General features: G+C 39.7%; 1 protein-coding gene across 1 annotated transcript in view; it reads left to right on the top strand.

Annotated features, from left to right (window-relative positions):
- EMB (embigin) overlaps positions 1 to 14,722 on the top strand; it is a 29,275-nt gene that overhangs the window by 7,784 nt on the left and 6,769 nt on the right. Inside the window, exons 2-5 of the mRNA XM_081090604.1 lie at positions 2,991 to 3,080; positions 8,245 to 8,431; positions 8,647 to 8,735; positions 13,016 to 13,143. Of these exons, the coding sequence (XP_080946730.1) occupies positions 2,991 to 3,080; positions 8,245 to 8,431; positions 8,647 to 8,735; positions 13,016 to 13,143 (494 nt within the window). The remainder of the gene's footprint in view (positions 1 to 2,990; positions 3,081 to 8,244; positions 8,432 to 8,646; positions 8,736 to 13,015; positions 13,144 to 14,722) is intronic.

Genomic DNA, 14,722 nt, shown 5'->3' with positions numbered 1-14,722 from the left:
ATTAGGATGAGCCCTCACCCTATGACTGTGGTCTTTGTAAAGGAGGGAGATGAGAGATTTGGATACAGAGACACAGCCACAGAGAGAAGAAGGCCGTGTCAAGACCACAGAGGGAAGATGGCCGTGTAAAGACGGAGCCAATCATGGGAATGATACAGCTCCAGCCACCGCCCCAGCAGAGGAAGGAAAACAAACCTTTCATTTCTGCCACAACTATCAGATGTTGGCATTTTTGTTACCACCTGGGAAATAATGCCCCGTGGACAATTTCCAGCAATGACTAGGAAATGGGAGAGTATCATAACTGGAGGAATGCTTGCAAGTTCTTGGCACCATCACTCAATATTATACAACTTTGCTCACCCTTCTTTCTCCATGAAGTGAAATCCCAAGTAACAAGTCAGTAGTGGAACTTGGGTTAGGATACAGAATTCCTGCTTCTCCATTTTGTATTTCTTTTTGTGACAACCTAATCCTTTTAGGGAAGTTTTTAAGCCACGTCTGCCTGCATTTCCTGCCAGTTTCCTTCAAATACCAGCATCTGCTAATCAGCCTCCTGCCAACTGAAAGCAATAGGTTTACTGTTCTCCCTGTTTTGCTTAAAAAAGACCTCTGCTGAGCAAAGAACTCCTTGCTTTTACTAGTCTAACACCTTCTACAGATGGCCCTGCTCTTGCACTTGGGATGTTTGTATATGTTGCCTCTTAAAGGGATTTCCCCAAGACCAAAATCACAACAGTCATGCATATTCTTTTGCACTTGGGGCTTGTTCGAGCCTGATCAACATGAATGCTTTAAAGGGAACAGGACGTCAGGAGGCAGGTGAAAGCTGGTTTATAGACATCGGATTGTACTTTTGTCACATGATCTGGCAATTGGAAGTGGTCAGGATGGCTAGTATATTCTGGAACTACCCAAACTTTCCTATTCTCAAAGCTTGGTTTTTCCTTTTCCTTCTCTTCCTTCAACTTCTCTGCACTTAGATTTTGCCCAACCCAAGCCTAGACTCCTCTCTCTCCTTGTTCTAACTCAGGACTTAGGTGAGCCCTTCCATCCAGGTCCTGGTGAGAATAACCACCGCCTCGGAGCTCATCTCCTTACCTCCTCATCATTAGTCCTCCCGCGCCCTCCCCCCCCCCCCCCCGCCACTGTACCTCCACAGTCCCTTGAAGATGTAGATCAGACTTCCCAACCTGTAGCTCCCACTTGTATGAAATATGCAGGCTGGTTACAGTCAGTACTACCAGTGAGGGCTAGTCTTACGCCCTAATGACAATCTGACACACACCGAGGTCTACATTGATGTTGCTATGATTCATGCAACCTCTTGGAACCCAGCTCACTGAGCTTCACGCTCATCATCAGCGTCAAGCATGTGTCAGGTGCTCTCTACAGTCATTTACGTCAAACAAGAAGAATGACAACAATTTTTTTTTTCAGCTTCTGTCACTTCTTATTGTTGCTTACAGGGTAAATAATAATAATAATAATAATAATAATAATAATAATAATAAAATTACGTCAGGCCTTCTGGAAAGGATGCTGCTGCAGGGATAAGGAGTGTGTGAACCCCAGTCTACTGTTCTGCCTGGGCTGGGTGGAGAAAGCAAGGAGGCAGAGCTAGAGCCCGTGCTGTGCAATCTTCCTGGGGCCGATGCTGGAGTAGATCAGTTCCTTCCTTCCCACCCCATCTGCCTGGACCTTCCTGAGATACTTTCTCTTTCCTGACATCTCTTGGTGCACTAAGGCCCAAGAAGGAAAAGAAGCATTTTCATTAGGAAAAGAGCCTTTGGGCAACAAGGATGTGTGCAGGTGTGTCTGAGAGGTGGAGAGAATGATGAATATTAAATGTGGGTGGAGGAAAGGTCTTGTATTTCTGGCAGCCCAGTGAGACCCTCAGGTATCTTTTCCTACATAATCATCGCCAGAAGGGAGTATGATTTATGGCTTTCATTCGTTAAGGATGATTTGCTGGGAAAGTGCATTCCACATTCCAAAGCTGCAGGAGAAGGGACCACGCCTTCGGAACACTTTGTACCAGGAGAATTAGGTTCTGCTGGGTAGATTTTTTTCCAGGCAATATTGTAAACGCTATGTGCAAGCTGAAGCGACAAAGGCAACCGCTCACTTTGATACCATTTCTCATACAGAGAAGAAAGGGAAATAACTGGAAATTAATTTTGAGCGAAGTACAAAAAAGTGAAGCAAAACCAGCCAGGGTTAATGTAAACTGAATGAAGTTTAAGGAATGCAGCCAGACTGACAATAATGAGCCTTTACTTTTCTTCTCTGAGTTGTTTGATGGAGTTGGAGTAGTTTTCAGAGGAGGTCAGGTCTGGGGCCCCGATATCAGAGAAACAGTAGCCAGTGTAAGAAAGGAAGTTCCAGGCCAGTGAGAGAGGCTGAAATGCAAAACTTGTTTCTGTGCTAAAAGTTTTCAAAAGAAGATGCAAACGACAGAGAAAAGTTGATTTCGAGGAGGCCCCTGCACTGGAGCCGCAGCTGGAGAGGAAGAGAGCTGGACTCACTGGACATCGCTGCGTCCTCTGTCCCTGGGCCAGTGTCCCCGTGCTCAGTGCTCTGTGTGTTCCTGCTAATGCCCCTGATTAGGGCCATCCTGTGCTTCCTGTTCTCTCATCTTCTCTGCCTCCGCATGCCTTGCTTTTTCCTTCCACTCGTATCTAATCCCTCAATGTCTTCATTTATATTTTATAAAGAAACTACAAATTGTAGGATAACAAAATTAAAGTTATTTTTAAAGCCACTTGGTGTAAATCAATAGGTATTTTTCATTAAAAAAAAATAAAGACCATAGAAACAATTGAAAATGTGAATATCTGTGGAGCATATAAAGCTAATCAGATCTTCCTGAAAACATTATTTTTCATGACTAGTATATTACCCGTTAGCTGTTAGCTGTTGGAAACTGGCTTTTAGATAGTCACTTAATCTTGATAAGAATATATAATCACCTGTTCTTTTTCTCACAGCTTCACCTTTTACAAGTCTACCTGCTCGAGAAGAAATGCTGGCCAGATACTCCAACCTTTCCTTGGAGAGTCACAACCTATCCCTGACTGGTAAATCTATCATATTTCATATTTCTTTTCTTTAAATATGTATGTTTTTTAAAATTGATTTTAGAGAGAGAGGAAAGGAGAGGGAGAGATAGAAACATTGATGAGAGAGAAACATCAATCACCCACCTCTTGCACCCTCCCCCCCTTACTGGGGATTGCATAGAAGCTCAGGCATGTGCCCTGACTAGGAATCAAACCAGTGACCTCTTGGTGCACAGGAGGACACACAACCTACTGAGCAACACAGGCCAGGTTCATATTTCTAATAATACGATGAGGAAATAAGCTTTTATTTTTCATTAAGCCACTGCATTTTATCTTGTGAAGTTCTAATCCATGCTCGTGGTCTGCTGGGAGAAACACACCAGGCCCTTATACCAGTGGTTGGCAAACTGCGGCCCCTTGAGTGTGGCTCTTCCACAAAATACCACGTGCGGGCGCGCACGTACAGTGCGATTGAAACTTCGTGGCCACACTCAAGGGGCCAAAGATCCTCATGTGCCTTGCGGACCGCAGTTTGCCGACCACTGCCTTATACAATCACAGTATCTGTACAGTATATATAGTACCGTATAGCAGAATGGGGATTCTGCCATGAGGATGCTGGGCTCTGGGTGCAAGGAAGAGGCAGCTTGTCTAGACATGGGAGCTGAGAAAGGCTCTCCGGAAAAGGGACACTGGGAGGAGAGGAGAGTACCTGACTTGCAGGTACTCTGATACAGTTCTTGCTGGTGTATCCATTCCAATCACTCTGCATTGAGAGGAGAACTCAGGTATCTTGTGAAAGACCTTTCAGCAGCTCATTTGAAGATGCCCCAGGGAGCCCATGACAATGCAGGAGAAAAATGAGGAAAGAATTCTGGGCTAAAACTCAGCTCTGCTTCCCCTTTTCATGTTTTTTTGGGTTTGACCACCAGTGTTTCAAAGCAATCTTAGAGTTCTTTAAATGAGTAAGAAGCATTATCTGTTTAAGTAACAATATTAAAAGTTCAAGTAGCATTTAAAATACTTTAAACCTGTTCAGTGAGTCAATAACGAGTTTTATCCAATTATATGTCTTCTCATCTGAAAAACTGTTCCTGTACTTCTGTTTATCAGGAAAGGTGAGCTTTTTCCTCCCCAATCTGATTCCAAAGGGATGTTTGCACTGCACTTTATCATAGAACATTTTTATGACATTGTGCAACTTCTGTTTGCCCCCAAATATCCCCATTCCAATATTTAGGATGTATTCTTACTTGCTTTTTTACTGTTTGCATGTTCTACTGGTGAGTTTCCCCGTTGGGATGAAATGTTTAAGGGAATTCATGTGAATAATACGTTTGCCAATCCTTTGACCAGCCCGAGGATGTTGGCAGCATCACACCCTTCAGCTTCCAGTCCAGCAGGCAACTGGGGAAGGAAGGTGCTTGGGGCGAGAGCAAGCATTGACTTTTTAGTTGATGCTGGGCTGGTTATTTACTTACTTAACCTGTTCGGAGGGCTTAACTCCTAACTACTCTTTCATTCTGCAACTGCTATTAAAACCAGTATCCCAACTGTTACGAAGGCATCCAGTGTTCACAGTACATTGCTTGCTTACCTTCACGTTGGCCTGATGAACTTGAGTCAGGCAGTTCTCTCTTCCTCATAGGCCCCTGACCTTGGGCTTGCCCAGGTCTGAGCAATCACTAAGTGCATGACAGCCCAGTCATGCTGTGTGCTTCCCCCACTAGTTTGTCCAATGTCCCCTCAAAAGCTCCTGCCAGCGGGCTTTCCCTCCCTATGAGAGAAAGGCCTGTTTGTTTTTTGATTTTGAGATGCTTGCAGATCCAACGTCGGGAGCATGCTCATAGTGCAATAGACTTTTTGAATCTAGTTTTCCCTTATTTAAGTCCAGATTTGTTTTTATTTGACAAAAGATTTGACATTCATTTTGAAACACTGGTTGTCAAGACAACGACATTTACATGCTGGTTGTTGTTCTGTTGCCTTCTCATCAGAAAGTTGGGTTGTAGGAACTGTCTTTCGTGAAATACAGAATTCTAACCTGAAGATGAATTTATGGTGACTAGGAACCTTAGGTTTATTCTCACTGCCATCACTGGGATTTTTAACCCACTTTATAAATGGAATGTTTGCAACAATATTGATTACTCAGGTTCGTCTGTATATGGTGCTTACAACAGTTACTTTTAATATTATTTTCTTTTTCTTTTGGGCCATTTTATAAGTTGATGTCTCTTTTAGAATAAAGTTTTTCTTATAAGGAAATTCAGATGCAATACATTAGTTGCAAATTTTGGACCAACATGACAATCATCCTCTTTCACTGAATCTGTAGATTAATTTGGGGATAATTAATGTTTTTATGATATTGTGTTGTATTCCCACCTGTGATTTAGATTTGCATTTGAGATCTATTATTTTTTTAAAATATATATTTTTTAAAATTGTATTTAAAGTGTACATGTTTAACATGATGATTATATATATATATATATATACATATATATATATATATATATATATATATATAGATAGATAGATATATAGATAGATACTAGAGGCCCAGTGCATGAAATCATGTACTGTGGGGGTGGGGGTGGGGGTAGTTGGACATCCTTAGCACTGCCATGGAGGTGGGAGAGGCTCCTGCCACCGCCGCTGCGCAAGCCAGCCTTGAGCCCCACTTCTGGCTGAGCAGTGCTCCCCTTGTTAGAGCACACTGACCACCAGGAGCAGCTCCTGCATTGAGCATCTGCCCCCTGGTGGTCAGTGCATGTCATAGCGACCAGTCATTCCACTTTTCAGTCAATTTGCATATTAGCCTTTTATTATATAGGATAGTGAGATGATACCATAGTCAAGCTAATTAACATATCATCTTCTCACAGTTATTTCTGTGTGTGATGAATGAACCTGAAATCTACTCTTAGATTTCAGTAAAATATTATCAAGTATATTAATGAATATAGTCTTCATGCCTGTACATTAGCTCTCAAATCTTAATTCATCCTACATAATTGCAACTTTGTACATTTGACCAACATCTCATTTCCTCTGTTCCCATCATCCCTGGTAACCAACTTTCTACTCTTTGCTTCTAGAAGTTCAACTTTTTTTTTTTTTTTAAGATTTTACAAGTAAGTGAAATCATACAGTGTTTATCTTTGTCTGGCTTATTTCGCTTAACATAATGTCTTCCAGTTTCATCCATGTTATTGTAAAAGGCAGGATTTCCTTCTTTGTCATAGCTGAATAATATTCCACTTTATATATACCACAACTTCTTTGTTCATTCTATTGATGAACACGTGGGTTGTTTTGCTATGTTGGCTGTTGTGACTACACAGCAGCAAGCATGACAATGCATATATCTCATTGAGATCTGATTTCATCCCCTTTAGCTAGGCGCCCAGAAATGGGATTGCTGGATAATATGGAAGTTCTATTTTTTTTTATTTTTTGAGGAATCTCCATACTGTTTTCCAAATGGCTGCACCAAATGACATTCCCACCAACAGTGTACAAGTGTTCCCTTTCCTCCACATCCTCACCAATGCTTGTTATCTTGTATCTTTTTTATAATAGCCATCCTATCAGGTGTGATGTCTCCACTGTGGTTTTGACTTGCATGTCCCTGATGATCAGTGATGTTGAGGACCCCGTCATGTATTGGTTGGCCATTTGTAATTCTTTTCTTGAGGAATGTCTATTCAGGTTATTTGCTCATTTTAAAATCGAGATGTTTTATTGCTATTATTGAGTTGTATTTATTTATTTACTTATTTATTATTATTATTTTTTAATCCTCACTCGAGGATATTTTTCCATTGATTTTTAGAGATAGTGGAAGAGAGACAGAAACACAGAGAGAAATAGCAATGAGAAAGGCACATTGATTGGTTGCCTCCTGCAATAGCCCTGACCAGGGCCCAAGCCAGGGAGGAGCCTGCAACCGAGGTATGTGCCCTTGACTGGAATCAGACCCAGGACCCTTAGGTCCTCAGTCTGATGCTCTATTCACAGAGCCAAACTGTCTAGGGCTGCTATTGAGTTTCACATGTTGTAGTGCACTTAACTATTTTTAATAAGAGTTCCTGATTTAAACCATGTCCTATGTAATAAATTTTAAGAGGCTTTCTAAATTTTTTACTTTTTTGTAATAGGTCAAAGTAGACTTTTATTTCAAGTGAAATGATACCCAATTGTACCCCTTAAGGTCTAACTTGTCATTTTTTCAAAGATCACAATTTGCTTAAAGGTCCATACACTTTAAAATTTTTAATGATAAAAATAAGACTATTTAGGCAGATGTAAATTACTATGATTTTAAGAACAGCCTTTTAAAAAATATACTTCAGATACTGAGCAAATGGGTAAAAGTCCTGGAAATGTACATGCCATGGCTGCTTTTGTAACACTCTAAGAAAGCAGAACTACGTTACTGCAGTTGTGGAGTTCTGGGGAAGCTTATACATTGTGCACCAAGTTCAATGGACATATTAGTGTGTTGGCTAACCACAAAGTATTTTAGACTTAGAGGTAAAACTCTTTCTAAGTGTTTTATGCTTGTGCTTTGCTGATAGGAAAGCAAGCAAACTGTAGAAGCACCTGAAAGTATATGAAACAGGACACCACTCACAGGTTGCTTCCTCCTCTACCCTTCAGAGCTACAGATTTTAAGGAGATTAAGATCACAGCCTATCCCTAGCCGACTTGGCTCAGTGGATAGAGCTTCAGCCTGTGGACTGAAGAGTCCCAGGTTTGATTCCAGCCAAGGGCACATGCCTGGGTTGTGGGCTCGATCTCCAGTAGGGGACGTTCAGGAGGTAGCCGATCAATGATTCTCTCTCATCATTGGTGTTTCTATTTCTCTCCTTCGCCCTTCCTCTCTGAAATCAATAAAGAAATACATTTTTTAAAAGAAGATTACAGCCTAAGGCTTTTGCAATTATGTTAATGTTTTAACAGAGCTTTTCCTCAACAGTGCCTATGAAAGAGAATAACAAAGGGAACCATTTAGGTGTTAACAGAGAAATAATTCCTGAAAGGAATGTCAGATGAGGAAATGGTCTTAGTAGAGCACTACTGTTGATTTAAACTGTTTTTTTATATTGGATTTCCCCTCTATGTAGCTTTTACAATATCATTTGGTTTTGTTTTCTTTTGTGGCTAATAGAATATTCCAATGTTGCAGTAGAAAAAAATATCACTTTGCAAAGACCTTCTAATGTAGAACTCACGTGCCAGTACACAACATCTGGGGATCTGAATTCAGTAAACGTGACTTGGAGAAAAGATGATGAACTTATTGAGAATAATTATCTCATCAATGCAACAGGAAACATTCTGTATACCCAATACATGTGAGTACACTAAGTTTTAAGCTGGTTGGTTACATAAAATTACTAGTTAAATTCTAAATATTTTTGTGACTGGCATTTTTTTCCCATTGTTTTCACCTGAATGTTATTACAATTTTTTTTCTTTTTTAAAATTTTGATTAATGGCTAAGTCTTGTCATTTTCATTGAAAGTATTTAGAGAATTAAGCTCATATTAATAACTTAAATTATCTTTAGGTTTACCATCATTGATAGCAAACAAATGGGAAGTTATTCTTGTTTCTTCAAAGAGGAAAAGGAACAAAGGGGTACATTTAATTTCAAAGGTCAGTACTAATAATTTATAGAGTTATAACTTCAGTGCTCTATTCTGAGACTACTACATCCCCCAATTTTTATATTACTACAATACTAAACATAATGCAGCTGAAAGAAAATTATATGCTTTCCATTGAGTCATAAGTGGCAATCTTTAAAATAGTGCTTCCCAGTGTAGGATTTGTATTTCCCAACCCACTTCCACTTGGCTTCCCTGCCCTAGTTTAAAGCACAGGATTTAGTTAGAAAGACCAGGCTGCCAAGTTCTTTGTAAATCACAGCAGTCTCTTGAACCTATCTATCCATCTATCTTAAATCAACCAATCTATATCATTCATCCATCCTTCCATCCATCGCTCTAAACTCAGAGCTTTCATAGTAGCTCTCCAGGTAACTGAGTCACTGTACCCTTAGACTGTGAAACTGTGTGTCCATCAGTGGCTCTAGGACTTGGAAATTTAAGGATACATAAAATTTAAAAATACTATGAAGATGCACACAGGGTTGCCTGGTTTTGATCTCATCAAGTAAGGACAACCTCAGAATATAACCCACAGCTTTCCCTGTGGGAATGGACAAATCAAAGTATTTTACTCTTTCTATCATTAAATCAAAACTTTAAAGGTCTCAAACTCATAATAAAGATTAGCCATTCAAGCTGGATAATTATCTTCATGAAAAACCCCACATTCTGTGATAGATTAGTGAACGCAATGTCCATGCTGCTATTTTGGAAACTCGGTCTGTCACCACATTAACTATTTTGGGCTTTGCTTCACAATAATTTCCCAGGATACATGAGAAATCATTCTCAAGTATGGCTAGCTGCCCTGACAAAATGTGGATACTGTTCCCAAGGCCCCATCAGTAGTGGAATGGCCTGCTTCATCATTACTGGGATTTAAGATGGTTCACTCCTGTATTCCTCCTTGTATTCCCTCTGTACTCACTGACTCATTTCCTTCATGTGTTTCTATAAATGTTCTTTCTTGGTAAATATAATAAATTCTTATGTTTATACAAATCGGTCTCTGCAAAGGCAGAAACTATTATCATCCTTTGATTATTTTGATCATATACATTCTCTTTTAACTTTCCTTAATTTGCCTAATTTAACTTAGTGAAGGATAAACTACAGTTCCTTTCATTATTCCTTTCCTTCTTTTTCATTTTCCTTTCCTTTTGTTTCCCCCCCACCCCGACTTTTTTTCCTCCCTCATTCCCCAATGAGTTAAGAGTATTGAATACCTGTACACACACATGCTCATGCACACACAGTCCTTGTAAACATTGTATTGAGCCTCTTTAAAGTAAGTAAAGAAGACCTGTGGGTCTTAAGAAGATACTCATCAAATCTTGAGACTTGATGTGATTCTAAGAAATACAACTTTAAAAATTGCTTCTCCCCTTTTAAATGGCTATTTTCTGCATACTAGTTATGCCTATTGAAAGTTTAAATATTAAATAAACTGCATTTTTTTCTCATTAGCTCTCTTATAAGAAAGTCCCTAAGCTATTACTTGAAGTGATCGTTCTTACCTCTGATGTGAAGATTAGCAAGGGCATTTTACCTTTCCATATACCAACAGGTTTAATGTCAGGTGGTCTTGAAGAAGGCTTCTTGATTTCCTATCTATTTTGAGAGAACGAAGCTGAAGGAGTATCAACACTAAGACTAGATCTGAAATCAAGTGCTTGAGGAATGAAATCAGCACTGAATATTTAGAATCTTTGAAAAATAGTTTTCTTGAAGCAGTTTAGCTCAGTTTATTAGAGATTTTTTTGTTTTTATTTTACAAATATATCTTTATTGATTTCAGAGAGAGAAAGGGAGAGGGAGATAGAAATAGAAACATCAGCCCTAACTGGTTTGGCTCAGTGGATGGAGCATCGGCCTGCGGACTGACGGGTCCTGGGTTTGATTCCAGTCAAGGGCATGTACCTTGGTTGCGGGCACATCCCCAGTGGGAGGTGTGCAGGAGGCAGCTGATCGATGTTTCTCTCTTATCAATGTTTCCAACTCTCTATCCCTTTCTCTCTCTGTAAAAAATCAATAAAATATATATATTTTTAAAAAGAAATAGAAGCATCAATGATGGGAAAGAATCATTGATCAGCTGCCTCCTGCAAGACTCACCCTGGGGATGAGCCCACAACCTGACTGGGAATTGAACTGTGACCTCCTGGTTCATAGGTCAGAACTCTACCACTGAGACACACCAGATGTGCAGTTTATTAGTTTTGAATGTCCACTTAACATTAATGTGACTTTGTAGCATCTACTATATCATGAAGATATTTATAAAATAAGTTGAGCCCTTCTAGATCTTTTTATGGTGAAATAATAATTCTTTGTAATTCCTCTAAGTTAATGTTGTTTGGAGAAATAATTTTATTTAATTACACTTTAAAGATGTGTGGCTTCTGCAGAACAACTAATATTATAGTTATTTAATTAGATCTCTAAGGCTTATAGAATGGTATATATTTCTACTGATGCCCTATTATGCTTTCTGCAGATGGATTGCTTATGACTTTTCTTAAGAATAAGGATTATATTTCCTTAGCAGCACTATAGTTGAGTGTGGATGAAAAGCCTGCTTTATTCTCTATTTTAAGTTGAGACCAAAAAAATTCTTCTGTTGACTACATGAGTCAGCTATAGTGCATGAGTCTGGGTTCTCAGAATAATTCATCAGCACAGTTCCTGCTTCTGCCTTTATGAGAGCTGGTTGATTAATTACTACAAGATTATAAAAGGGCCCACATCACTGATTAGTACAATGCAAAAGCTCTGCTGACTTCGTGGTCTGGCTAGTGATGCCAGTTACGGGGGCAACAGCAAATGTCGCAATTACTTTTCACCCTGGAAAGATGAGTGATGGTATAAAAAAAGACCAGAGATGGGTCTGAAGCAGCAACTTCACCATCTTTAAACATGGCTTCTTCCAATCCCAAGACTCTCATGTGCCCTAGAGTTTATCCAAAGTTCCAAAAGGTCATTCAGACACATTGGAATACCGTATCCCTGTCCTTGGAGTCATAAATATTTCCAAATGTAAGCAGCATCCCAGAACCATGTGTGATCTCCAGAGCAGTTCTAACAAGTTATGTTCCCTGAGAGTAGTACATTTTATAATTTAGGTCCACACGGCTGGTATCAGCTACGTAAAGCATGGCAGAGCCATGGTGACTGTCATCTTGACCATTAATCCAGAGGACAGTAGAAAACAAAACCAACAGAAGAGAGGAAAAGAAAGCAGAATTTTGGTTTTGTTCCCCTCTGGTGTCACTGTCACTTACCTACAGTCTATACCAGGGGTGGGCAAACTTTTTGACTTGAGGGCCACAATGGGTTCTTAAACTGGACCGGAGGGCCGGAACAAAAGCATGGATGGAGTGTTTGTGTGAACTAATATAAATTCAAAGTAAACATCATTACATAAAAGGGTACGGTTTTTTTTGAATAGTTTTATTCATTTCAAACGGGCCGGATCTGGCCCGCGGGCCGTAGTTTGCCCACGCCTGGTCTATACCCTGACCTTCACACTTACTTGAGATAGTCTAATAGCCCAACAGTGTGTCCCACCCCCAAACTTCATAAAATACCCAAGATTTTCTTGAAAAGCCCCTCTCAGCTAGCAGCTGTGCTTCCCAGGCCTGTACCTCTTAAACACTTACTGGAAAAGGGTATCTTCTACCGTGTTTCCCCCAAACATTGCTTTTCTTCCACTTTGCTTCCTAGCCTGAGTAAACATCAATGTTTTGATCATATTTCACCACATAGCTTCCTGCTGAATCATGACCTAACCTGTTTCCAGAAAGAGCATGCTGAGATTACGACTTAGAGGAGATATCTGGGGGATCAGCCGGCTGGGGAGGCAGAAAGGCCCTGGACTGGTGCCCAGCACAACCAGCTTCAAAGTAGCCTTCAGAACAGTGTGTGTTTAAGGCAAGCCCAGCCTGGCTCTAGAAGTACCTGCATCACAGCCGCGTTGTTAAAATGCAGTGCCAACCACGTGCACGCTGTGCCTCCCCAGGTGATACCCAGGTGTAGCTCCCTGCCCTCTGTGGGTTGGAAGGAAACTGTGGCTTCAGAAAAGAATCCCTGTTTTAGCCACACTCAGATCTCTACTTCATCTGCAAGGCTTTCATGGAGGCTCCTCCTACAGCGGGTTGATCTTTCTCATGTTAATGAGAAAAAAATGAAAGAAACTGACTTCAACTTAAATACATTCTCCCTACTCAAACTCTTTCAGTAATCTACGTTTCTCTACATTTTTCTTAGTCCCTGAACTTCATGGAAAAAACAAACCAGTGATCACTTATGTGGGGGATTCAACTGTATTTATATGTAAATGCCAAGAGTGTGTTCCTTTAAATTGGACCTGGTACAGTATGAATGGGAGTGTACAGGTAAGGTCATATTTCTTTAATTTGAAGAAAACAAATAAAAATTTTATTTTATAATACGATTATAATAGACTTAGAATTGCAAGGACTATTTATATGTCTGCTATCTTTTTCTTTAGTATGTGTTCATAAAGAAAGAACAGTGATAAAGAGAGTTGTCATTTGACGTTTTTAGCTTGTTACATTACACATTGGAAGATACTCTTCTATGTTCCATTATCTGTTTGTTTGTTTTTTACATTTAGCAATCTATTTAAATTCTTTGAAATAAAGTTATAATTCACTTTTACTTGACGACTTTATAAATAACCCCAACAACAACAAAAATATTCTTTTTTTCTTCTTTTCATGAAAATAACTGGAAAAAAGGCTGTCTTCCTTTCCTGCTGCTGTCTCCCTCCAGACACACTTGTGATAGGAGGCAGTACAACTGCACCATCTCAGAAAAGAATGACAACTTGGTCCTTTGAACTTAGGTTCATCCAGTAACTGGCCTTGGCTTCTTTTGGCCTCTCAGAGGCTTAAGGGAAGCCAAGTGCTTAAAATTCCTATTAAGGAATTAATGGGTACTCAAAGATCTGATTTGGAAAAAAACAAACAAACCATAAAACACACTTGAGTATTCAAGAAATCTTTTTGGCTCTTTCTTCCTCCCAGATAGCCTCTAATAGCATGGAAATGTAGGAAATGATCCCACTGCCTGCTGCTAATGGTCACAGAAATTCAATTCTGTAAAGGCAAGCTGTAATTCTAGAAGGAACAGTATGAGACAGTGTACACCTTAACTGAAACATTAAGTTCCGTCTTTGACAAAGTTGATGCTATCATAGACTGTTGAAGGAGAACAGGGAGAGTGACTGATTCTGTGAGAACCTTAGTTTGATTTTTCAAAGAAACAGCTCCCATCCACCTAGGAGTAGACAAACCATTAACATTTCTGTTTCTCTTCTTATTGATTAGGAAAGGCAATCATTTTGTATATGTAAATAATGTTTTAAAAACATGTAAATATGTAAAAATTATCAATTGTGATATTGGAAATGTCCAGTCTAACTTATTTATGCATATGTGACACTGATGAAAATACCCTAAATCTAATTATATTAAACTTCTAGAAGGTAGTCTGTGCAGCTCTCCATTTGCTATACTCATTTTCTCTTATAATTTGGCCCTAAGCATGGGTCAGATTAAGAAGTGAGAAAAGTGCAGGGAAGAAGGTGCAGGTCAAAACTTTAGGTCAAGTGTTTTTTTCAAAGTGTGGGCCAAACCTCTGCATCAGAATCCCCGGGGATGCCTGTTACTCACACAACCCTCAGATACATCAGCTCTGAGTTAGAGAAAACACATGGGTAACAGCATCACGGGCAGTGCTGCGCCCAGGGAGCAGGCTACTATAATTTTGGGGGCACATAATAAACTCACAGAGAGTGCTTCATCAGATAACCTCTGGGAATATTTGTATGCAGGTGAGCATATATTGAGCAGTGCAAGTGAATGACAGAGCAGTGAAGGAATTAAATACTAGTAGCCTGAGAATAAAATTGAATTTAAATGGATTAAATAAATAAGCCCCCAAATAGCC

This window comes from Myotis nattereri (genome assembly GCF_964212035.1).
Source record: "Myotis nattereri genome assembly, chromosome: 4".
Lineage (NCBI taxonomy): Eukaryota > Metazoa > Chordata > Mammalia > Chiroptera > Vespertilionidae > Myotis > Myotis nattereri.
Note: the sequence above shows the minus strand (reverse complement) of the source record. Positions and strands in the feature narration are given on the sequence as shown.